The sequence below is a fragment of the Choloepus didactylus genome, chromosome 17 (assembly GCF_015220235.1).
Source record: "Choloepus didactylus isolate mChoDid1 chromosome 17, mChoDid1.pri, whole genome shotgun sequence".
NCBI lineage: Eukaryota > Metazoa > Chordata > Mammalia > Pilosa > Megalonychidae > Choloepus > Choloepus didactylus.
The window spans coordinates 15,927,989-15,953,678 of NC_051323.1; the positions used below are offsets into that span (position 1 = coordinate 15,927,989).

Genomic DNA, 25,690 nt, shown 5'->3' on the forward strand with positions numbered 1-25,690 from the left:
AAAAAACTGGTAAAAACTGATGAAAAGGAATATAAAGAAAGGAACTTTGTTATTCTCAAATGCACAGGTGTATTTTCTTAGGCAAGCAAACTAGATGTCTCCTAATATTGTGATAGGAAGTTAAATACTGCAATTTCACTACATCATAAAATACACAATTTAGGCATATTACATGTGTGTGTTTATATAAACATAAGTATATATACACACATGCTATTCCTTTTGTTTATAGAGTGTTTTATTTTATTTCTTTTGAGAATTTGCAGTATGAAATCAGTTTTATTCATTAACAGGCAACACTGAGACATCAACAAATGAAAGCTTGGCTACTGATGAAAAAACTCAACAGGTTTTAGAAGAGATTGAATCCCGAAGGTAGCTATATAAAGTAAAGACTTAGAAGATCATTGAGGAAGTATTCTTCACTACTTAAGTATAATTAACTGTAACCTAACATGTTGATTTGTGGGAATAATGTAAAACCAAAATTTAGTTCAGCAGCCCATGACCCCAGGGTTTAAAGACACACTGGTATATTTGGATCATTTGAAAGGAATAGGTAAAATGACATTTATCAGGCTGGGAATTGCTCATAACTAAGCTGGTACTTATTATACCGTTACCCCTTCGCCAAAATCTGGTTAGGCCATGGGAATGTATGTATGGGAATATCTTAAGGAAAAAAAGAGAAAACCTCCAGTTCAGACTAACAAAGCTAAAATGTCAAAAATATTAACATAAAGTTATGTACTAATATGATGGTATAAACCTGGGCATTTTAAATAAATGCCTTTTGCCTTTTATTTTAAAGCACTTATTTTTAGCAGGAGCTATTTGCCTTTAATTCATTTTTGGTTTATTGGAAAATATAGGGCACAAAGAAGACAGGCAAGGACGCTTTCTGGGAATTGCAATCACGAGGAAGGAACTTCTAGTGATGATGAACTGTCTTCAGCAGAAATGACTGAATTCCAAAAGGGCCAAGGTCAATTACCAGGTTTCTGATGTGTCCTGGTTTGAAGTAGTCAAATAGTGGAAAATGTTTTGCTGGGATTGGGCTTATATTTTTATGTTTTTATCCTTAAATTCATAATCTATATGAAACAGTTGAGAAAATTCAGGTTAAAAAAACCTTTTTTTTCCTTAAATCTTCTCTTCCTACCTCTGATAAAATGGGGGAGGGGTATTTTCAGTATTCTAGCATCTTTGTATTTTTTTCCCTCAGCCTTTCTCCCATTAGAAATGGACATTTTGGTTTTATTTCTATACTGTGTATATTCTATATTATTTTGTAAAACAACTGAATTTAGTTAAACCATTTTTAGCATTCTGAGATGGTAAGATGTGTATAATTCAAAGAGTGTGGGCTTTGGAATCGGGTAGACTTGGGTTGAATAGGGGCTTTGCTGCTTACTACTGTAAGGCAATGCTTGACACCCCCACCCCACCCCCCAAATCTGATGTTGTTGTATACTATTTGTTATTTTTTGTTTGTTTGTTTTTTTGTCTGTAAATAAGTAGACCATATCACCTGCCTTGTAGGAAGGGTGGTTATGGTGACAAAATGAGAATATATGTGTAATGCTTTGGCATAATATTGATGTTATTACTATTATTACTAAAGTGATTTTTTTTTATCATTTTATCATTTATCAAAGAAAAGTTTTTAATTCAGTTCATTGTGTTTATAAGGAGCACATTTAAAATTCAGACTTAAAATGTGCATATTAAAGAAGCTTGTTTTTTTCACAGATGACATTTTACAGAATCATAAGAAGATTTTTGAAGATGTACAGGATGATTTTTGTAACGTCCAGAATATTTTGTTGAAATTTCGGCAGTGGCGAGAAAAGTTTCCTGATTCATATTATGAAGCTTTCATTAGTTTATGCATACCAAAGCTTTTAAATCCCCTAATACGAATTCAGTTGATTGACTGGAATCCTCTTAAGGTATTTACACTTTATATATGAAAAAATAATCCTGATCACATTAGTTACTTAAATTCCCTTACTATCAAGTTAGCTATAAAATAATTCACCCTCAGAGTTAGAGCTGATAATTAGCACTTTGGAGCCACAATCTGGAAATGTGTACTTTAAGCTACATTCTTTTCTTGGTTCTCACTTTATTTTTAAGGCTGAGCAGCACTAAACATCAGTAAAGTTGACCATGTTACATTTTTAGCTTCTTCTATGTTAACTTTGGGATCACACTCCCCTTCCCCCCAAAAAATTATAAGGTGGCATTGGGCCTTAAGAATTATCGTCCCTTTACAGAAATTAGACATAGGAACCTTGTTGCGGAGAGTTCTGAAGTTAGAGATGACGGTTTGGGAAGTGTTGGTTAGGAAAGCTGTTTACGAAAAGGAATTGGAACTAGGCTTTAAAAGGTATGCAGGATTTAAACAGGTGGAGAGAGAGGGGGGAAGGTATATCAGAAAGATGGTTCCATTTATAAAAATGGCAACTTCCCAGAAAGAGAAAAGGCTTTGAAGGAAATTTTACTTCATAGTTAATGAAATGATAGTGAGACATCCATGTGGATATGCCCCAGTGAGCAAACAGAAATGGGAAACTGAATTTCTAGGAAAAGACCAGAGCTGAAGATAAAGATTTAACAAAGTGAAAGATGGATCCATATCCTTTTACCTTTCTCTCCTTTAGTCATACAAGCCTGTCGGCTGTGTTAGGTTCAGGGCCATGTGTCTTCATTATACAGGAACCAAGCTTATCCCAGAGAAAATACCGGGTTGTTGGTTGGCAGCAGCCTAGTCATTAACCACTCAAGTTGTATTGGGTACTCAGTTATACCTAGCAAGATCTATTCATTCATTCAACAAATAATATTTGGGCACTTGCTCTTTGCCTGGTAAGGTAAACCACATGCAAATTACACAGTTGTGCCTATGGAAATTGAGGGAGCCAGGAGTCAATTGTGCTCAAGATAGATGAGTTTTTATAAACAAATTCCTTGGCTGTTTCTTGTTCTGCTCCAAATGAATAACAAATGAATATTTCACATCTAGCAGGGTGCTTGCCATGTGGTAGGCCCTGAAGGTCCTGGAACACAGTTGGTACTTACTGATTATTTGTCATGCATGAAACCCAGCTTCTTGTCATGTTGCTTAGACATCATGTCTTAGTCATGTCATCCTGCCCAGCCTTGGTGGTCTGCTATATAAAAGATGAATTATTCTCCTTTGATCCTTAAATAATAATCACCAGAGCTTTTTAAGAAAGTTGGTAACAACCATTTTAAAAATAAACTAATACTTAAGAATATTATATTTCATTTATAACTTTTGTAATTGTATTTATAAGCTGGATTGCATAGGTTTAAAACAGATGCCTTGGTTCACATCTATAGAAGAATTTATGGAGGATTCGAAGAAGGAAGGTGGTTCAGATAAAAAAATCTTGTCTGCTGTCATCAACAAAACAATTATTCCTCAACTTTCAGGTACTGTTTTATCATCTTGGTAAATTTAAGTTGATCTTTGACAGAGTTGAAGGTCACTAATTTCTGTTACAGTTGCAAATATGATTTTCAGAAGTTTTGGGGCACTAGAAAATATATGCAGCAAAAATCAACAGGTGTCATAATTGAGGCTGGCTACAAAATGCCTGTTTGTACATGTATTTGACTGCTAAGCTGCTCGTAAGCAGAAACTTGCACATTTGTTACTTAGCACTGTTCTGTGGTACCTGCATCGTTTGTTAGTGCAGGCTTCCGTCCATACTACAGGCCTCCCTTTCTTTCCCTTAACTTCTCCCCTTAACTTTCTGCCCTTTACTTCTTCTCTATTTCTTTAAAAAAAAAAAACATGCCTACATTTTCCTTAACATCTGCCAGTGGCAATCATAATCACTTAGCATTGAAGATCAAGACTCTTGCCTTGCCTGCAATTAAATTGTATTTGTACAATTAATTGTATTTAATGCTCTGTCCCCCATACTCTGTAAGGAATAGCAGGCTCTCAGTTTGTAGTCTTTGACCAACTGTTTCTGAAGTTGTTAGAAGCCTAACCTTCTATATGTTTGAGAAGTCACTGTTTTTGTTTTTTGTTTGTTTGTTTTTATTGTTTATCTATTAAGTTTATCCTGTTATTCATCTTGTATTTTACAAGGGCCTATCCTTTGCCAGGCACTGTTATCACTTCAACATATACAACAGTGAACAAAATAATATTCTCCACCCTCATGGACAGAAGACAGATGATAAACAAGACAGATAAAATCTACAGCATGTTAGTTATAAGTTCTAAGAGAAAAATAGAGTAAGAAAAAGGGATACAAATTACCAAAGAGGAGTGCAATTTCAATTTAAGACTGAATGACCAGGGAAGGGCTCCCTGACAAGGTGACAATAGTATAGAGACCAGAAGGAAGTAAGGAAGTGACCCATGTGAATATCTAAGGGAAGCAGTGGAAACAGCATGTGCAAAGACCTTGAGGAACAGCAAATAAGTCTGTGTAGCAAGGGGAAGAGTAGGAGGAAGAGGTTAGCAGGATGACAGGGGACAGGATCATAGAGGGCCTTATAATCATTTATAAGATTTTATCTTTTACCATGAGAATGAGAAGCAATTGGAGGATTTTGAGTAGAGAAGTGACACAATGTGCCTTAACATTTTAACAGAATCACTCTGGGTACTGTATTTATGAAAGAACTATAGGGACACCATTTAGGAGGCTTTTGCAGTGATCCAGGCAAAAGATGATAATGGCTTGGACTAAGGTGTTAAAATTGAAGTGATGGAAAGTGGTTGAAGTCTCTATATAATTTTGAAGGTAGTACTAACAGGATTTGCTAACGGATTGGTTGTGAGACAGGAGAAAAAGGGAGGAGTCAAGAATAACTCCATGGTTTTTGGCCTGAGCAGCTGGAAGGGCAGAGTTGTCATTTCCTCAAATGGAAAAGGCTCTGAGAGGAGCAGGTTTAGGATGGGAAGGTGCATCAGGAGCTCAGTTTTGGACATGTTAAGTTTGAGATGACTGTTATCCAAATGGAGATGCCAAGTAGGCTGTTGAGTATATGAACCTAAAGAGGAGGCCCAGGCTGAAGATACAAATTTAGTGTTTATTAGCATATAACTGGCATTTAAAGTCGTAAGACTGGTTTAAATAATAAAGGAGGGGTAGTAGATGGAAAAGGAAAGGTAAGTGACCTGAGTCCTGGGCTACTCTAGCCCAGGACATGGCAAGCAGCCAGCAAAGGAGACCAGAGAGGTAGGTTTGGAACCAGAGGAGGGTGGTATCCTCAAAGCCAAGTGAAGAAAGTGTTTCTAGGAAGAATGAATGGTCAGTTGTTGCAATTGTTGCTGAAAGATCAAGTCAAATGAGGCCTAGAATCAACCATTGGATTTTGCATGAGAAGGTCTTCTGTGGCTTGATAAAGACAGATTGGGTAGTTGCATGGTGGGAGATAAGGCCTAATGGAAGGGAATTCAAGAGCTAATGGGAGGAGAGAAATTGGAGAGAGCAAGTTTAGAGAGTTTTGTTGAGAAATTTTGCAGGAGAAGGAGAGAGAGAAATGGTGCAGTAGCTGGAGGGAGAAGTAGGGTCAAGAAAGGGATTTAAAAAAAAAATACAAGAAATAATCATTTGTTTATAGGCTGATGAGAAAGATCCAGTAAAAGTAAAAATGAAAATGCTGAAGTATGAGTACTGGAGCAGGGTCTTTGAGTTAGTCAAAGGGGTGTGTATCTCATACATAATAAAGGGGCTACTTGTTCCTGGTTTTGAGTTCAGGGTATGGTCAGGCTACTCCATTAGACCTGACCTCTCTCTCAGGCTGCGGAATGGACACAGACTGAAGCATCTCACACAGTAGAACACTGAGGGAGAGGGAAGAAGTGTAGGCGAGGGCTACGAGGTGCCAATGCCACTAGCTGTGTCGGTGATTTCCCCAGCAGTGGAGGAAAGGATTATTGGAAGAAGTGTGATCAAGGAACTGAGACCTCAGAGTACTGGAACCTGGATTTTTAAATTATAAGAATTTCTCTAGGAATAGTGTTAGAAATCAGCAGCAGAGAACCAGGAGCTGCTGTCCTCAAAGAATGGAGGAGAGCAGCCTGGGGAGTGAAGACTGCTTCAGTAAGGTGGGAGAGTGTGTCACACTCAGACAGTGTGAGCTGGAAAACTCAGTTATTGTAGGAAGGAAGCAAATGAGCAATAAGGTAGATACCTCGCTCACCTACAGGTATGGAGAATGTAGAACAGCAAATAACCATTTCTGGAGAAGGCTGCAAGGAAGCAGTGCCATCACGGAGAGGCAGCTTCCATTGGGGTGAAACCAGAACGGGAATGTAGCATCAGAGGTTGAAAAATGGGGAGGTTTACTGATGATTGACCCTTCGGTTGCAGAGGGCTCAGTGGAAAGGTTTCAGGTGATGGTGATGTTCTAAGCCTAAGGTTCTGGGAGTCATGAGCTTCTCACAGTCACTGACATGAACTTGCTTAAAGAGCATGAGGAGACTAACCCTTATGGTCCCAGGGCAGATGATGTTGAGGAGTGGGGGGTTGGGGTGGGAGATGTTGCCAGAACCATATAGAATTCTGGACGCTCATTTGACTCCTCTGCTGGTGGAGTCATGGAAGTCTGCAGGGGTCAGCCAGTTGTATTCCCTCTTAACCTTTAATGATAAGAGACAATTATATTTTCCTTAGGTAGGTAGATAGAGATCAGTATAGAACCATGTATAGATAGATATAAATGGTTATTATCTGGTAAGTCTTGATGGCCAGCTGTAATGTGTTATCCGGTTTTCCACCTGACAGTGTCTTTAGAAATAGTTTACCATTTGAGGGAACAGAGGAAAGCATGAGCTTTATTTACGGTTTTGCAGTCTTGAAGGACACTTAGCAATTTTGGCAATGCCCAATGAGGAAAACAACCAATAATTCTTTTTTTTTTTTTTTGTATAAGCAATGGGAATGTCAGTATGAGCACTTTCTATCAATGGTGGCTGCTGCTGGATCCTGAAATTAGTCATTGTTATATATACGTGACAAGCAAAAACAGTCTAGTAAATAAATTGTGCACTGCTGAAATATTTGTTTCAGACTTTGTAGAATTCATTTGGGATCCCTTGTCGACCTCGCAGACAACAAGTTTAATAACACATTGCAGAATGATTCTTGAAGAACATTCCACTTGTGAAAATGAAGTTAGTAAAGTCAAACAGGTAATAATTTCTAGAGTTACAAGTTTGATTTATTTATAAATGATTTTTATTACAAATCTTTGTGTATAGAAGATGCAGAAGAAGTACTTAGAAAACTAGTTAGGGAAAAATAGATTTACTTCTGATTAAAAGGAGCTAAGATTGACCAGTTTTCCTTCTTTATTATAGTAAGATCAAAAGAATAAGCTGTGATATTTCTGAACACTGTAACAGGAATGGTAATCTTTATTAATTAAAGTATGCATATACATGTAATAAGACCCAGATTATTACTTTTATTCTTATTGGAATAAATAAATGTTCAGTGGTCTGATTGACGCTCTCATGGCCTAGCAGCTTTTAGGCTTGTGAGTATACATTGTCGGCCCTATAGAGATGAACAGACATAAATGCATTAGGGCAAATTTCATTTCTTCTAAAAGGAAATAAACAAACAAAAAACTGATATGTTACCTTTGTTCTTTTGCAGAAGTCCTGGGGTATTTTGGCCTTGCATTAACAATGATTTCAAAATGAATCTATCATCCACTATTTGAACTAGTTATTTGTAACCTGCCAAAGTTAAGAGCATTAATCTCTTTCACGTTTCAAAGTTCAGTAGGGTAGATTTTCGTCTTACAATAATCTAGAATTGAGTTTAGGGAAATAAGATATAGTGAGAAACTTTTTACAGTGACCTTGCTTAGGGTCTGCTGAATCTTATTCTCAATGTAATATTGTGTTATTACCATTTTGTTTGTTAATGAGAATGTTGTATACTTATGCAGTTAAATAAGTAAGCCAATTTTGTGTTGAGCTTTTTGGAGTGCACCCAGAGCACAATGACCAAGGTGGCTGAAAAGCAAGGAGGCATGTCATACTCTCATTGCAAATATTATTAAACTTTAGCACTTGTAATGAGGCCTTGAGGGAGGAAACTAGAAGGAAAAGTGAGAGGGAAAAGAGGGATATGGCATAATACTGTCTGGAATGTAATCTTACAGGAAATAAGAGAGGTACATGAGCTGTAATCTAAAACAGGAAGTGAGAAGTGGGAGAAATAAAAGTGGAGAAGACAAGAAGCACTTACTTTTTAATCCGTGTTATGTACTAGGCACTCTGTTAGATCTTGTGCCTATGTCTTCTCACTTAATCCCAATAGCCCTATATAAATTGGATGGTAATCTTACAGATGAAGAAACTGAATTTCAAAACCTGTTAACATAACGCTGTGCTAGGATTTAAACCTTGTTTGATGTGCTTCTAAAGCCCGTGTTCATCTCACTGACTGCCTTGCCTTCTCATGAGCAGCACAAATAAAGTGTGAAGGGAGAAACCTCAGAAGGGAGGCAGGGAAAGAAGTTATTTTCAGCAGTGAGTTTGGGAAAGATTGTATGTTAGGGACGGCATTTGAGCTGGGACTTGAAGGATAGGATTTGAATGTGAGGCAATTGATGGGGACAGGTAGCCTTCACTTACCTCCTACAGTATAAAAACACAGGTAAGATATATGAAAACCATTGCAGCCATTACAGATATTTAACCTAAAGAAAACCAGATGTGCTGGGAAATAGTGTTGATATTCAAAGGAGTAGATTTATTCGGTGTTGTTACAGAACAAAGGACCAGTAGGTAAGAGCCATTAGAGTACAGATATATAATCCTATATTTGCTGTCTTTATAGGATAATACAATTACAACCTAAATTTAAAATTTTTACCATTTATAAAATACTTCACATTTCATATTTGCTCTTCACAACCTTGTGAAATGTATTGATTTTAATTGTGTTTTACAGAAGAGCCACTTGTAGAAGATGACTTGCCTAGAAAGTGGCAGGGCAGGCACTTTGTAATCACTGAAGCCTTTCAGTGCTGTTTTGCATTCACTCATGAAGTTTTTATATAGGGTGTAGAAAAAGAGTTCTTTGCCTAATTAGGAGGGTAGACTACATCAGGGATTCTCAATCTCTGCACTATTGACGTTTTTGACCCAATGACACTTTGACAGTGGGCCAGTCCTGTGCATTGTATGGTAAGTTTAGCAGTATCCCTGACCTCGACCTACTAGATGCCAGAAGCATCCCCCAGTTTTGACAAGGACAGAAGGAGTAAACTAGGACCAAGGAATGAAATAAGACATAATGAAATCTCATACTGAAAACTTATCCAAAGTTATGGATGGCCTCGGAAGATAGTGATTCCCTGTCATGTAATGTTCCAGGCATAATAGAGATGTAAAAATGCACTTATGCGTTAGGTGGGTGTTCAGATAGAGCGATCGTTTTCAGACTTCTTTTATTAAGAGAATCTTTTCCAAATAAAATCTTACAGAACCCGAGACCAAGACACAAACACACACATGAAATCAAAGCTGTTCCTACTCAAGTATTTGCCGTCATTCCTGAGCACCCTTGTACCAACACAAGTCACCCCAAGAGTAGCTCCATGGATATACAAAGCATTATAGAAACCACTGGCTAGAGCTTATAAATGCCTTTACAAAATAGTTTTAACTTGTACACAGACAGGTTATCTGTGTGTGCGAGTCTGAATGTGTAGTTCAGAATGCTTGTAAAACTTTAGTGTTTGGAAAAAAAATTTTTTAATCACCAAATAACATATTTTAATGCTTGGAAAAATTTAATGAACTCAGAGTTGTTTTAAAATATGTGAGTTTAGGTTTTCTTTTGTTTTGTTTTTAAACAAGTTAATCTGGAAATAATTTCAAACTTAAAGTTCATGAGTAAGAATGGTATACACTTAATGCCCTTTTACCCAGATTCAGCTATCATTAATATAGTTTCCCATTTGCTTTAGCATTTATAAACTCATACATATTTTTCTCCTGAAAAGTTTGAAAGTAAGTTGCATATTTCCTAGGAATAGAGATATTCTGTTAACTATGGTTATATTATACCATATATTATATGTGGTATATATTATATATCATATTATAACCATATATAACCATATAATATATATAACCATATATATAACCATATATATTATATAAATATATATATATAATATAGCCATATATAACCATATTATAACCATATAATGTATGGTTATATTATCCACAACATTCTGTATTCCACTCTTGTTAGTTCACTCAGTAATGTCCTTTCTAGTGATTTTTAGTGAACTAATTTTAAGAAACAAAAATTTAACAAGTATGGAAGTATTTGTCAAGTTTGGTGTTCAAAATAATTTAAATGAAAAAAATTAAGACATATCTATCTTTTCTAGCGTGAACACCTAGCTCAATAATTTACATAAGCACAGATACTGCTTTGTAGACATATTATCTAGAAAATGATTCTTCTTTTAACAGAATTCAGAATGTTTAGGAAATGAAGTAAATTTGAGTTTTGTTTTTATTGTCAATTGAATATTTATATATGACAGCTTGAAGAATAGATTAAAGATAATTAAGTGGAAAGAGAAATGGGACTTCAGTTAGATGTTCTTTTTATGAAAAATATATTTGGTTGAATTCTACATTTATTAGTAATTTGATTAGTATAGGATATATGACAGCTTTATTTGTTCTACATACATCATCATTGACTATTGAAAAATAACTTTTACTCTAGCATGTAGTATGCTATTTTCACTTTTAAATAGGGATTCTTTTTTAAGAATAAGAATAATATCTCATTATAGAAAATTTTTTAATTGATGTAAAACAAATTTTTAACTCCCATTATTACCTCTTTATCCTAGTAAAAAACTGATACCACTGTAGGATCTTTTCATTCAGCCTTTTTCAAAGTTATAATCCTAATGAACATGTAAGTTTGTATCCTGCGTCTTCCACTTAACACTATCTCAGTAAATATTTGCATATGTTACTACCGTGTTCATAAACTTCAGCGAGATAATATTTTCATGCAGTGGATGGATATAACATTATGTCCTTGAACTTCTCAATTATTGAATTTTTGGTTGTTTCCAATTTTTGATATACAAACAGTAAAACAAATTTGCCAAAGTTATTTTATTGGGTCAGAGGACATAGACAAACCAACAAAGTATATGAACAAACTATATGGCTGGAGTATGTGAAAGACTTCTACAAACCAATAAGAAAAGCAGAATCTAATACAAAATAAAAATACAAAAGTAGGTAAGCAGCTTAATTAGGCATTAGCAAAAGGGCATGTCCAAATGGCAAATAAGAATATGAGAATATGCTCAACATCACATTACTGAACAGGGAAATGAAAATGAAAACAAAATGACATTTGACAGTATACCCACCAGAATTGCAAACATTAAAAAAAAAAAAAAAAAAGTTTTGGAAAGGATGTAGGGAAACAGGATTTCTCACACACTACTGGTGGGTGTATAAATGGGATCCCACTACTTTAGAAAAAGTTTGTCATTTTCTACAAAAGCAGGCATAGGGACACATCATGTGTCCCAGCAATTCCATTTCTGTGTATACCCCCACTAGAAATGTAGGTCCATGTGGACTACAAAGACATGTATCCAGGAACTTTTATAGCAACATTATTTGTAATAGCTCCCAAACTTACCATCTAATGTCCCATCAGTAGTATTCATGCAACAAAGTACGATACCATAATGAAAATAAAGAATCTACAGCCATATGCAGCAAAATGGACGAACAAAGTTCTCTTGTACCCAATGGGTAGTTATTTTGATAACTGATTCTGTTAGCATGTATACATTTGCACTACTGGTAAATTATTATTTTTGGTAAACCTGTTTCCACCTATGACTATCACTGATACTATTCAAATTTCTAAATACTAGGATTTACTTAAATCCATTGTTTCAAGAATAAAGAAGGCAGTAGAAGATGATGTGTTTATTCCACTGTATCCAAAGAGGTAAAAACTGTTAATTTTTAGATTGTTTGGAATTGCAGATCATGTAATATAGATTTAAGATTGTAGTGCCAAAGAAATTATAGTGAGCATTTTCAAAACAAACATACGTGTACTCTATTAAAATGCAGACTGAGGTTCCAAAAAATATTTCTTAGACATCTACATGGACACTCACATGTACATTTTTATGGTACCCTAGGAACATGAGAGGTGTCGTAGAGTGGTTAGGAGCACAGATTCTGAAGCCCAGACCTACCAATTCCTAGATATTTGATCTTGTGTCAGTAAAATGGGGATAAAATTAGTGACTGCCTCACAGGATGTTATGAGGACGAAGACAGTACTTGGAACCCAACGGTGTCTGGCACAGAGGAAGCACAGTATAGGGCCTAGCATGTAACCGAAGGTCCAGAAACGACATCTGTGAATTCTGTATTCATTTCAAATTAGGAAACAAGTAGTATTTAATACATGTTCTTACAGTTGCTAAGAATACATCAATTTATAGTGTAATGGCTTATGAACTGTAGTCATCCAGAGAGTATGCACAAGATGGAAGAGCTTCACAGAGGGGAATAAAAGGAACCGCTATGCTTTCTGCATAGGTTAGATGATAGATTTAACATTTTGAATCTTGAGGAGATGTCTGCATATAAAAATTCTGTCCTGGTAAGATTTGTTTTGTAATTTTTTAGATAAGTCATATATCCTTATAGTTCAAGAATGTGTGTTTATTTTTATTCATTTATATTTAAAATGAAAAGTCTTATCCCTCCTTCCCTGACCTCACTCACCCGGTTTCTACCCTTCCTCCTTTATACACAGACATGCACAGTGATTAACAGTCACTTACTAATTTTTATTTTTCCAGAATTTCTTCATGCAGATACAGTACTAATATGTGTTATAATCTTATTTGTCCCTTCTTTCTACAGAAAAGGAAGTATCTTATAAACAGTTATAGCTACTGTTTTGTACCTTACTTTTTACATTTTTATATCTTTGAGATCTTTTTATGGCATTATAGAGGTGGTTTCCTCATCCTTTTTTAAGCCACGTAATATTCTGTCCTCTAGATGTACTGTATTTGCTGGGCATGTCAGTGGTTTCTATTATCAACAATGATGTGAATAATCTTATACATATATTCTGTATGTGTGTATGTCTACAGGAGGCATACCTAGAAATAGGACTGGTAGGTATATACAGGCGTTTGTAATTTTGATAGAAATCATCAGAACACCTTCATTTATGTTCCATTAAGGCTTAATTTGGTTTCTAAAAAAAAAAAAAAATCTCAGTTTTTTAGATCCTGATTCTAAAAGATTATCATCTGCATTTTTCTCCTTTTTCTTTCCCTTGTTTCAAAGTAGTGTCGTAGAAGACAAAACATCACCACATTCAAAGTTCCAAGAGAGACAGTTCTGGTCAGGTCTAAAGGTAAGCAGAAAACTGCAAAAAATTAAATTATGGATTTTTTTTTTTAAACCCAGCTTACTGTAAAGCACAGATCAGCAAGCATTTTTTTTTTTTTTTTTTTTTTTTGGTAAAAGGCCAAATAGCAAATATTTTAGGCTTTTAAACCATATGGTCTCTGTCACAACTACTCAACTCTTGTCACTGTGGCACTATAGCATGTAATTGAATGAGCAGGCGTGTTCCAATAAAACTATTTATGGACACTGAAATTTGAATGTCTCATAATTTTCACGTGCTATAAAATACTCTTCTGTTGATTTTTTCCCACCGTTTAAAAATGTCTGAGCCATTCTTAGATCACAGGCTCTACCAAAATAGGCAGCAATCTGAATTTAACCCATAGACAGTTGTTCGCCAACCCCTGGTCTAAAAGAGAAAGGGCAAAGTCATTAGCTAAGTCAGTGGCACTAAAGATGGTAAGGGGAAATCAGGATGAAAAGATGTTTAGGATGAATTATTCATTGAAAGGACATGATCACTAATTAATTGCACGAGTGTAGGGTGATCGTCAAATTTCTGACTTTGGTGACCTGGTAGCTGATCAGATGGCATTCTTTGGGACATTACAGGGCATAGGGGAAGAAGAGAAAGTTTGGGGGGGATTTTAGATCTGTTTTGTACATAGTTAGTGGAAGATATCTATGTGAAACATATATGAATATAGAGGTCTAGGAGGCAATAATTGGATATATAAGTGTGAATTTCAGGGGACAAATCTGAGCTGGAGATTTGGGAGTCGACCACATTTAGGCAGTATCTGGAGCCTTGGTCATGAATGACAGCCTCTGAGATTAGATGAAGCATGGGAAGAGGGCTAAGATAGAACCTTAGGAAACATAATCATGAGATTTGGGCGGAGAAAGTGGAATCTTCAAAGGAGCGTTAGAATGAATTGTGGGCTTTAGAATAATCACAAGAGAGTAGCATCAGGGAAACTAAGAGAAGGACTTTCAAGAATAAAGAGAATAGTACTAAATGCCACTGAAGAGAATTTAGAGAAAGACTGAAAATGTGGACTTGGTTTCCCAGTTAGAAAGTTAGCAATTCAGTGGATGAATTGTCATCTGCCATGTTGTTGAGTCAGGGAAAGGCTTTCCAGGAAGAGAGAGCAACATGAACAGTGACATGAAGTATGAAAAGTGTTGCATGCTAGTAAAACTCTGGGTAGTTGAGCAATTCAAGTAATAAATATAGTACCAGGAAGAAAGTGGAAAAAAACCATAAAATTCACTGAAAGTTCTGGATTTAGAGAACACAAAGGCAACCACTATTTATTTTAGACTTATTATGGGCACTTTAAGTTATTCCCAAATTCACAGGTTATTATTAATCTTATTTTTTATATCAAAGAAATGAAGCTCTCAGCATTGATTAGCTTCTCAAGGTCACCTCTTGGTAACAGTGGCAGCAGCTTTGACTGCAGCTTTGTATGAATCCTGGGGTCCTGGGGTCTTTTACCCTATGGTCCCCGGCACTGGGAGAGGTTGGACTGGGGAGGAAGATTATCGATCTGAAAAGACTCCTGTGAAGTTATTTGAGTCAGATTTGGAGCAGTTATCTTAGAAGATGAAAATAGTATTAGTAATTAACACAGAGGTCAGAAAAGATCAGGAATTTATTCAGAAATGTTTTGTATCAATGCTAAAATTGACAGTTCATCAAAGTTAATTATAGTGAGAGTTTTAAAATGTTCGACCAACGCTTATGTTTCTTGAAACTATTACAGTTTCTCTTTGGAAAAAAAGATGCATATTCACTTGATGTTTTATCTTAGCTCTTCAGCAATATTCTTCTTTGGAATGAGCTTCTCCCAGATGAGGCCTTACGAGAGCTAGCACTGGAGAAGTTGCTAAATCGCTACCTTATTATAGCTCTTCTTAATGCCCTACCTGGGCCAGAAGTTGTTAAAAAGTGCAATCAGGTAAGTTATGCAGAAACTGATTCTAATTTTGCTGTTTTTAAAAATCAGTTATTAAGTCTATTTGAAAACAAAATAGTTAAAATTCTGCTGGCATAAGAATATGCATCAATTAAACCAACTAGTTACCCCAAAGCACCCCTCTGTACATAAGAAGTTGTTTACTGGTGTAAAATATCACCAGTAGAGAAAGGAAAAAATTACTTAGTGCTAGGACAACTGTTTACAAAAAGTATATTAGATCCTTACCTGTCACCGTATACCATTATAAGTTTCAGGTAAAATAACGAATTAAATGTAAAAAATGAAACTTTAAATGACTGTATCTGAGGGTGAGGAGCCCTTTCTAAACTTAAAAACAAAAGAATAAATGAGAGAAAAAATAATTTGACAAAAGATAAAACTTCAGTGGATCATAAACATGAACCAAAAAGATATAGAGATGAATTGATCATTGTTGAAACTGGAGGATGGGTAGATGGAGCTCACTGTACTATTCTTTCTACTCTTGTATATGTTTGAAATTTTTTATATTTAAAACAGAGTTGAGGAACTGAGAAATAAAATTATAACACATATCAAGGGTCAGTGTTCACATTATATAAAAAGCGTTTACAGATCAGTAAAGAATTGAAAAACTCAAAAATGGCAAGAAGACATCATTTAGGCAATTCACAAAAAAAAAGAGATGTAAAAATAACTTGCAAACATGTGAAAAGGGTTAACAGTACTAATAATCAGATGAATGCAAATTAGATAGTAAAGATATTTACTTGTTCTGTTGGCCAAGAAGTTTTTTTGTTATTTTTATTTATGATTCCCAGTGTTGTCAAAAGTACAGGGAAACAACAGCCCCACATCTTTCCAGGGGCACCATTCACACAGAATGTGCGGTGCTGCAGTTCTAGAAAACAGTCTCCTGCACTTGGTGGAAGGAGGAATCAGCTTTTCTGGAGAACATTTTGGCATAATTTATAGGAAACCTTTAAAAAGTTCATACCCTTTGGCTTGTCAATTTTACTCCTAGGAATTTATCCTAAGTTAAAAGAGATGCAGATATAGATTTAAATACAAAGAGCGTTACACCATTATTTATTCAATTTTTTTTTTAATTTATTGAGGTTTGTTTTATGTCCCAGCCTATGGTCTATTCTGGAGACAGATCCATGATCACTAGAGAAGAATGTGTGTCCTGGTGATTTGGGATGTAATGTTCTATATTTGTCTGTTAAATTTCTCTATATCTCTCTCTCCTTTCTTTGTTTCTCTGTCAGTAGGGCTCCTTTTAGTATCTGAAGTCAGGAAGGTCTTTTATTAGCAAAATCTCTCAACATTTGTTTGTGAAAAATTTAAGCTCTCCCTCAAATTTGAAGGAGAGTTTTTCTGGATAAAGCATTCTTGGTTGGAAATTTTTCTCTCTCAGAATTTTAAATATGTCATGCCACTGCCTTCTCGCCTCCATGGTGGCTGCTGAGTGGTCACTACTTAGTCTTACATTGTTTATTTTGTATGTGGTGAATTGTTTTTCTCTTGCTGCTTTCAGAAGTTGCTCCTTCTCTTCAGTATTTGACAGTCTGATCAGAATATGTCTTGGAGTGGGTTTATTGGATTTATTCTATTTGGAGTTTTCTGGGCATTTATGCTTTGTGCATTTATATTTTGTAGAAGGTTTGGGAAGTTTTCCCCAACAATTTCTTTGAATACTCTTTCTAGACCTTTACCCTTCTCTTCCCCTTCTGGGACACCAATGAGTCTTAAATTTGGACATTTTAATTTTATCTATCATATCCCTGAGATTCAATTTTTTAAATATTTTTCCCCATTCTTTCTTTTTTCTTTCATTTTCTGTTCTGTGGTCCTCGAGGACGCTGAGTTGTTGTTCAGCTTCCTCTAATCTTGTATTATGAGTATCCAGAGTCTTTTTCATTTGGCCAACAGTTTCTTTTATTTCCATAAGATCATCTATTTTTTTTATTTACTCTTGCAATTTCTTCTTTATGTTCTTCTACGGTCTTTTTTATGTCCTTTATATCCTATGCCATGCTCTTCTTCATGTCCTTTATATCCTGTGCCATGCTCTCATTGTTTGTCTGTAGTTCTTTGATTAATTGCACCAAGTACTGTGTCTCTTCTGATCTTTTGATTTGTGTGTTTGGGTTTGGGTTCTCCATATCGTCAGGTTTTATCATATACTTTAAGATTTTCTGTTGTTTTTGGCCTCTTGGCATTTGCTTTACTTGATAGGGTTCTTTCAGGATATAAAAAATACCAATCCCTAATTTGTCAGATCTATAGCTAGGTGGCGTACACTTTCTCTAACTAGCCAGCAGATGGCGTCCGCGAGTCACCTATTCCCCTTAAGTCAGTTCTCCCCAACTTTGTCTTTGTGGTGTGTGGGGATCTGATTCTTGTGGGATTCAATTGGTGCACTAAGTTTGGGTGTGTTGTTGGTGCTGTCTGCCCTGAATGTGGGGTGTGTGTCTGGGTGGTTAGGGAGGCAGGGCAGCTTTAATAGTCAAACCTATCAGGTGTTCCTGGAGATTTAAGACTGTTGCAAGAGTCTAAGCCTTCATTTCAGTCTTGCCACAGATTGTCTCTGCCACTGACCCACAAGTCCTTGGTATTGGCGTAGGGTCCCTGGGATTTCCGAGGAGGCCCCCCTTCTCAGCCGTGCTCTTCCAGGACCTCTGCTGAGGGAAGGTTGTGCCACGTCACAAGTGTGCACCGGCCCTCCAGGGAAGCCCTGGGCTGCCGGGCCGTGCAGGGGCGTTCCCAGCCTGCTTTAAAGATGGTTGAATGGAGCATGTTAATTTCCCCCTTTTCAAACAGCTCCGCCTTCCCAGCTCTGGGACAATTAGCTGTAGGTGCACTAAAGGCCACTGTCCATGGCCGATATTGTGGCGTGTGCACGGTGCTGCAGGAAGTACTCCCTGGAAGTACTGGGACCCTTGGCCGGGCTCTGGGCTATAGCTCTGACCCCGGGCAGGAGCATCTCCAGCCCACCAGGGAGATGGCTGCAAGGGGCGTGGTTCCTTTCTCCTTTTGGCTCCCCTCTGCCTCCCGGCCCCAGGACAATCAGCAGCAGGCTATCCTCCACGCCAGACACCGAGACGTTGGCCCAGCCCACTCCTGCCATGCTTCACTGCACGGTTGTCACCGTCATAACCACAGCCGCTCCTGTTTTTTGTTGTTTTTTTTTTTTTTTTTAAAAAGAACTAGTCTGTCTCCAAGCGCCAACCCATGGTTTCCCCACACCAAAGTGCAGCCATAGGACTTTCAGCCGGCTCACTCACTTGTTTCAGAATGCAGACTCCCAGTTTCACCAAATGCACGGTCCCTGTAGATTTGGCAGACCTTGTCTGGTTGGTGCATAGCTGGAACTGGTGTTCCGGGTCACTTTCTGGCTTTTATTCAGTATTTTTCACGGAGGTGTTTTCTTGCCCTGTCTCACCTAGCCACCATCGTAGGTTCACTCCCATTATTTATAATAGAAAAAGATACTTGGAAAACATGTAAATGTCCAAAAATCATTATGGTCCATCCATAAGATAAAAGTCATGGTGAAGAATTTTTAAAAACATGCGAGACTATTCAGTTGATAATATAAAATTTTTAAAATTAAAATACAAAAGTAGGTATCAGTCCCTTGCCAATCATGATTTTTCTGGCTGTAGTTTTTATATCATGCAGTTTTAAACATCATATACTAAAATTAAATCATCAAGCATGTTATGTATTTAAGGTTCAGTTTAGTCCCCTTTGACCATGTGGGTCTACCACGAAGATGGAGAAAGGAAAAAATATATTTACACACCCCACTCTGCACAATATGGCTAGAAGACCAGACCAAGAAAATGTGGCCTTAAGTCCCAAGGTGCTTGTGATATAAAACAAAGGGAAAGCAAGTACAAATGACTCAATTTCAAACCAGTAATGGATGGTTTTAAAACTTGGAAAAAAAAAAGAGACACAATTTCCCTAATGAAACTTGCCGGACTTCTAGGTGATCACAGTGTATCAGCATTTTTTCTGAACAGTTGAAAAAGGTGATACAAAATAAGATAAATCTTCATTATATTTTTAGTTCTGACCAATCACTTAATTTTAGAAAGAAAGCATTGCAGAACTTAAGTGTATTTTATAATATATATTTGGTGCATTTTAATTTTTTTCCACAACTTTCTTTTTTCTATAAATACTGAGTGTACAAACTACAGAATAACCTGTTTGTTCAAGAATTTCCATGAACAGTACAATCGCAGGTTTTTCCTTCCTTTCTCTCTCCCTTCATTCTTTTTTTCCCCTTCCTCCCACTGTTTTTATTTATTTATTTTTTTACTTCATTTTTCCTTAACATTTTTCTGTTATTGCCAGAAATTTCCCCAAAATCATCTTTTACCTTTAGGATAAGATTAAATTAGATAAACTGGGTTTTTTTCTCAAAACGAAAAATCAAATGCACATGAATTGATTAAATATGCTGCCAGGAACATATAAAGCAGTGTATTAAATTGGTAAAAGATAAAAAACATTTTTTTACTATGTGTGTCTTAGAATCATTTACTGGACTCCTTTATGCTAATTTCATAGCTAGGTCATTCAATTTCTCATTGTGAAATAATATTGAATGTAGTTTTGTGTTTAGGCATTTTGGTTTTTAGTTCTAAATTATATCTGTACTGATTTAATGGCTCAGGAATATGAATATAGAAAGAAGGACAACTAGAGTATTCATAAAGAGTAAAATGATATTTTAAGAAGTCTTTAGCCTCTAACAAAGCAAGTGGGGAAAATTCTCAAAATTTCTTTAACCACAAATGGGAACAATAGTATTTCACTTGCATAATCATGATGTGTTGGCAAAAGTCCTTAGATGATAACTGTCATTATTGTAAACCAGCTGTGTGTTTTGATTTACAGGTAGCAGCATGTCTACCAGAAAAATGGTTTGAAAATCCTGCCATGAATACATCTGTTCCCCAACTAGAAAACTTCATCCAGTTTTTATTACAGTCTGCGCATAAATTATCTAAAAGTGAATTCAGGTAAGGCATGTATTATTTTCACTTTCATAAGCATAGTTCAAGGATTCTATTATGTTCTCAGCAATTTTTAGGAAGACTGGTACTTTTACTATGCTTCTAAAAATCTGTTGAGACTGTAATACTGAAGAGTTAGAAGATATTTTCATATGTAACTTTTGGAATAGCTATCCATTTTATACTCAGACCTCATGTATTAGTTGACATTTTTAAATGTAAAGCTTTTAAAGCACTTCCAGAACTGTAGCACAGGTGTATTTAGAATAAAACTGTATATCAAGAACCTCTTATGAGCATTTTTTTAAAGTCTCCACATTTGCTAAATATAGCTCTGCCGTCTGGTGTTCTACCCATGTCTGCCCTGGACGTCGCATTCACCATGCCAGATGTTTCGGGGCTTAAATACGGTGACGTTCTGGTAACCCACCTCCCCAGGGGGAAAGAACAAGCTCAGATTTGCATCATTTGCCTTTGTCCCTGGCGTCAGTCCTCAGTCCCTGGCTCACTCCATCGTGGCCTATGCAAGCTGGTTCTCACACAGTACTGCTTAAATTCCTGTGCTATTCCACTTTTTATAGTCACTTGCTTTGATACTTGCCAAAATACACCCATTAATAGTCAGATAGTATTTGAGCTTTATAATTAGGCTGAGAAGGCAGCATCTCTGTATTTTATGCTATTTTAGATACTGGTTTAAGGTAAAGCACTTGTTTTAGTTTAACCACTGATGATTAGGTTCTAAGTTCACCACTGTGCCTCGTACATTTCATTTTTAAGGGGAGAAATGCTTTTTCGTTTTGTTTTTCAGGAATGAAGTCAAAGATATAATTCTTATTCTGGTGAAAATAAAAGCTTTGAATCAAGCAGAATCCTTCGTAGAGAAATATCACCTAGACCATCTTAAATCAGTAATTAAAGAAGTTTAAGTAAATTGTTATAAGAAAGTACAAAAATGAGATTTTAATATGGTCATACTCAGTTGCTGGCTTGAAAACAAGCTGGTGCAGTAGTCTCTTCTTCATTTCCAGTAATGGAGGAGAGGATTGGCAAGAAAGCAGGACTCCATCCTTCCATTCCCGGCTTCCACATTCTACCAGCCTATACCTGAAAGGTTCCTCCTCCTGATTCTGAGGTGTTTGAGGAAATTAAGTGCACAGGAGCAGTAAGAGTTCAATTATTTCCATTTGATTATTTTGAGTTCTTTTCCAAGTAAAGAAGAGAGTTGGAGAAACCTTGCTTGTATCTGTTTGGCTAAAACATCATTTAGTTTTCTACACTTTATGTCTATTTCAAATAAGTTTTAAAAAAATGGAAATTTATAATGAGATTCTTACATGAAATGAATTATTTGTTAATAATACAAATGATTAAAGCATTTTAAGGCTTTTGATAACTGATTGTCAACTTGCCCTTCAGAAATATATACCAATTTATTGTATTAACACACATATAAGAATGTCAATGAATGCCTATCAGCAATAAATATTATCATTTTTTTAAAGTTCATTGCAAATTTGATAGGTGAAAAAAGTCTTATTTTAATTGCTGTCTTGTTTTGGCTGTTAGAGAGTGAACACTTTTTTATTAGCCATTTGTAATTCTTTTTGCAATGCTGTATCTCTACCATTTCCTCATGGATTTGTAAGACATTTATATTTTAAAGGTACTGATCTTTTGCTTGTCCTGTATTGTAAAGTTTTCCTCATTTGCCATTTTTCTTTTAAATTTTGTGTATGACATTTTTGTTGTATTAAAATCATTACTTGTTACGTAGTTACTATTCTTTCTCATTATGGTTTTTGTCATGGTGGTAGGTATTTAAAACAGATATTTTGAATACTCAGAATATATGACTAACAATTCTTATAAAAAAAATGTATAATTGACAAAGTTTAAGGCAAGGTAATTGAGTCAAAAAGAAACTAAGAAAAATTTTCAAGGTGAAAGTTTACTGGTAATTTTTCTTAAATTGCAACACTAAAAATATTTATTTTTCTAATTGTTAGCCAAAAGAAAAATAGTAAGAAAATTTGATTATATTGTAGGATTTGAGCATGTGGCCTCTGACATTGTCACCAGCTTTATTTTTGAAGCTGCATGTAATATACTTTAACAATTTGGTGTGTTATTTCTGTTGCTGTGAAGATGCATGATTCACTTTGTGAATAATTTTTTAAAAGGTATTTCAGTTACACAAATCATACAGGAATAGTCTCATGTAGAAAACTGAAACCATTGCTGAAAAGCATTTAGCATTCCCACACAACTATTATCCCCAGAGATAACTGCTGTTTTCACTTTAATTATATCCTTTCAGACCTTTTCTCTGTCTATAATAATATGTGTATATAGGTACACATAACTTCATGTTTTCTACCTAAATGGCAAATAATGTTACTGGATATGAAATTTGTATATTTTTACCATTAAAGTACATGTTTGTAAATTTCCCTGTGACTTTTGAATTTTTTATTGAAAATGTGTTGGATATGTTCCCTTACATTTTTAAGTTGGACAGAAAGACCTCTCTTGCATTTCTTAGAATGAAAAATGTAACTGCTTTCAAAAATACAAATTGATTTATAGTTTCTGATTAAATCTCATTATGTTTGGGGTTTGAACCTCAAGATTTTTATCTGTCCCATGCTATAATTGAGGATGTTCAAAAACATTTATGAAGCTTGCTAATCCTCAGTGCAGAATCTTTTTTTTTTCCCAGTCACTGTCAAATGGATTGCATAAAGGGAAGGAACACAACTAGCAAGAACAAAACTTGGAATTGGCAACTCATCTCACATCTGTTTTTTCCCTGGAATTTTCAGCTTTTTGTTCATAAAAAGAATGTGGAAATTTTACAAACTTAGTTAGATGACTTTTCAAAATTTTTTCACAGTGGCTGTTAGGAACCTTAAAATGACCATGAAAAACCATGGTTTTACATATCTTAGGCCACTGACAAAATGATACTTCTATGGATGAGGCCCTATGAAATACTATATGTAATATAAAACCTGAAAAGAATATTACAGAAGGAAATATCAGATGCATTATCCCTCATGAACACAGAAATAAAAGTCCTTAACAAAATATCAGCAGAGTGAATCCAGCAGTATATAAAAAGAAGATATCATGACCAAAAAGGTTTATTCCAGGAAAGCAAAGTTGGTTTAACATTCAAAAGTCAATCAGTGTAATTTACCACACAAACAGAATAAAGAAATAAAAAATAAAACCATATGCTCATTTCAATAAATGTAGAAAAAGCATTTGACAAAATTCAGCACCTTCTCATTAAAAAAAAAAAAAACTTTCAGTAAACTAGGAATAAAAATTCATCAGTCTGAAAAAGGGCATTGCAAAAAACATGTCTATCTTAACATCATACTTAATGGTAAAACATTAAATCCTTTTCTCTAATACTTCAGGAACGAAGGAAGGATGTCTCCTCTCACCACTTCTGTCCAATATTGTTCTGGAGGTCCTAGCCTTGCAATCAGTCAAAAAAAAGAAAGGTGTAAGGAATGAAAGACAAGCATAAGATAGTCATTGTTCACAAATGACATGATTATCTACATAGAAAACCTTTATATAATCTAAAAAAAAAAAACTAGTAAAACTAATAAATGAATTTAGCAAGGTCATAGGACATAAAAATTGAAGCATCAGATATGGTCAGCAATATCTGATTTGAAGACTTAATATAAAGCTACAGTAATCAAGACAATGTGTATTAGGACAAGAATAAATTAATATCCCAATAGAATAGCATGAAGAATCGAGAAACAGACTTATACCTACCTACACAAGCAATTGATTTCTAACCAACATCCAAGTTAACTCAATGGGGAAAAGAGAGTCTTTATAACAATATTTTGGAACTGAATATCTGTGAAATACAACAACCCTTGATCCTTATCTCATTTTCTACACACACACACACACACACACACACACACAAATACAAAGATGAATCACAGGTCTAAGTGCAAAACTTGGCAACAAAATCTAGACGAAAACAGACTGTCTTTGACCTTGAGGTAGGAAAGATTTCTTGTGCAGGACACAGAAAGGACTATGGAAGGGAGGAGAGGAAAAGGATATGTTGGATTTTTTTTTCCCCCGGCTGTGTGCAAAGAGAGGATTCAACTTCTATTTTCTACTGGAGGGTCCAGTCACCTCCCTGAAGGTTAATTTTAATATATTTAGATTTTATCAAAATTAAAAATTTATGCTCACAATTAAGAAAATGAATGGACAAGCCACAGCTTTGGGGGAAAATATACCAACACATACCTTATAAAGAACACATAAAGAACTGCAAATCAACAATAAAAAGACTAACAACTCATTAAAATTGGCAAGTATGAATGGCCAGTGTGCCAGTTTGAGTGTATTGTGTCCCCCAAATGCCATTATCTTTATAGTCTTGTGTGGGGCAGAAGTTTTGGTGTTGGTTAGATTTGCTTGGAGTGTGCCCCACCCAGCTGTGGGAGATAATTCTGATGAGATGTTCCCATGGAGGCGTGGCCCCGCCCATTCGGGGTGGGCCTTGATCAGTGGAGCTATATAAATGAGCTGACTTGGGGGGAAGAAAGAGAGTGCAGCTGGGAGTGATGTTTTGAAGAGAAGCAAGCTTGCTAGAAAGGAACGTCCTGGGAGAAAGCCGTTTTGAGGCCGGAGCTTTGGAGCAGATGCCAGCTGCCTTCCCAGCTAACAGAGGTTTTCTGGACGCTTTGTGGCCTTAAGACTGTAATTGTGTAGCTAAATAAACCCCCGTTTTATAAAAGCCTATCCATCTCTGATGTTTTGCATTCTGCAGCATTAGCAAACTAAGACAGCCAGTAAACTTGAAAAAGTGTTCAACATCTTGCACACTTACACACTGCTGAAAGAAGTGTAAAATGGAACAACCACTTTGGAGAACTGTCAGTTTCTTATAAAGTTAAACATCCACTTAAAATACCACCCAACAATTTTACTCCTAGGTATTTACCTGAGAGAAAAACATATGTTCACAAAAGAGCTTGTACAAGAGTATTTGATAGCAGCCTTATCAATAGTAGCCCCAAACTGGAAACAAATGAATAAACTGTGTATTCACAAAATGGAAAACTATGTGGCATTAAAAATGAACTAATATGCACAATAACATGAATAAATCTCAAAGACATTCTTAAAAGAAGTTAGACAAAAGAATACATACTATGATTCCACTTATGTTA

General features: G+C 35.7%; 2 protein-coding genes across 2 annotated transcripts in view; both read left to right on the forward strand.

Moving 5' to 3' along the window:
- LOC119512632 (GC-rich sequence DNA-binding factor 2-like) overlaps positions 1-25,690 on the forward strand; it is a 935,299-nt gene that overhangs the window by 9,593 nt on the left and 900,016 nt on the right. The gene's annotated exons all lie outside the window — the stretch shown is intronic.
- LOC119512637 (GC-rich sequence DNA-binding factor 2-like) lies at positions 1,000-22,914 on the forward strand. The gene is made up of 9 exons (XM_037807425.1): positions 1,000-1,121; positions 1,753-1,952; positions 3,324-3,462; positions 7,068-7,189; positions 11,953-12,029; positions 13,400-13,469; positions 15,283-15,429; positions 20,347-20,471; positions 21,277-22,914. The coding sequence occupies exons 3-9, from the start codon at positions 3,348-3,350 to the stop codon at positions 21,392-21,394; spliced, it is 774 nt and encodes a 257-aa protein (XP_037663353.1). The 5' UTR covers positions 1,000-1,121; positions 1,753-1,952; positions 3,324-3,347; the 3' UTR covers positions 21,395-22,914.

Excerpts from the sequence above, each read along its gene's own strand:
- LOC119512637 (XM_037807425.1), top strand. The coding sequence starts at position 3,348 with ATGCCTTGGTTCACATCTATAGAAGAATTTATGGAGGATTCGAAGAAG. Across the intron at positions 13,470-15,282 it reads AGTTCTGGTCAGGTCTAAAG|CTCTTCAGCAATATTCTTCT; the intron begins GTAAGCAGAAAA and ends GTTTTATCTTAG. Across the intron at positions 15,430-20,346 it reads TTGTTAAAAAGTGCAATCAG|GTAGCAGCATGTCTACCAGA; the intron begins GTAAGTTATGCA and ends TTTGATTTACAG.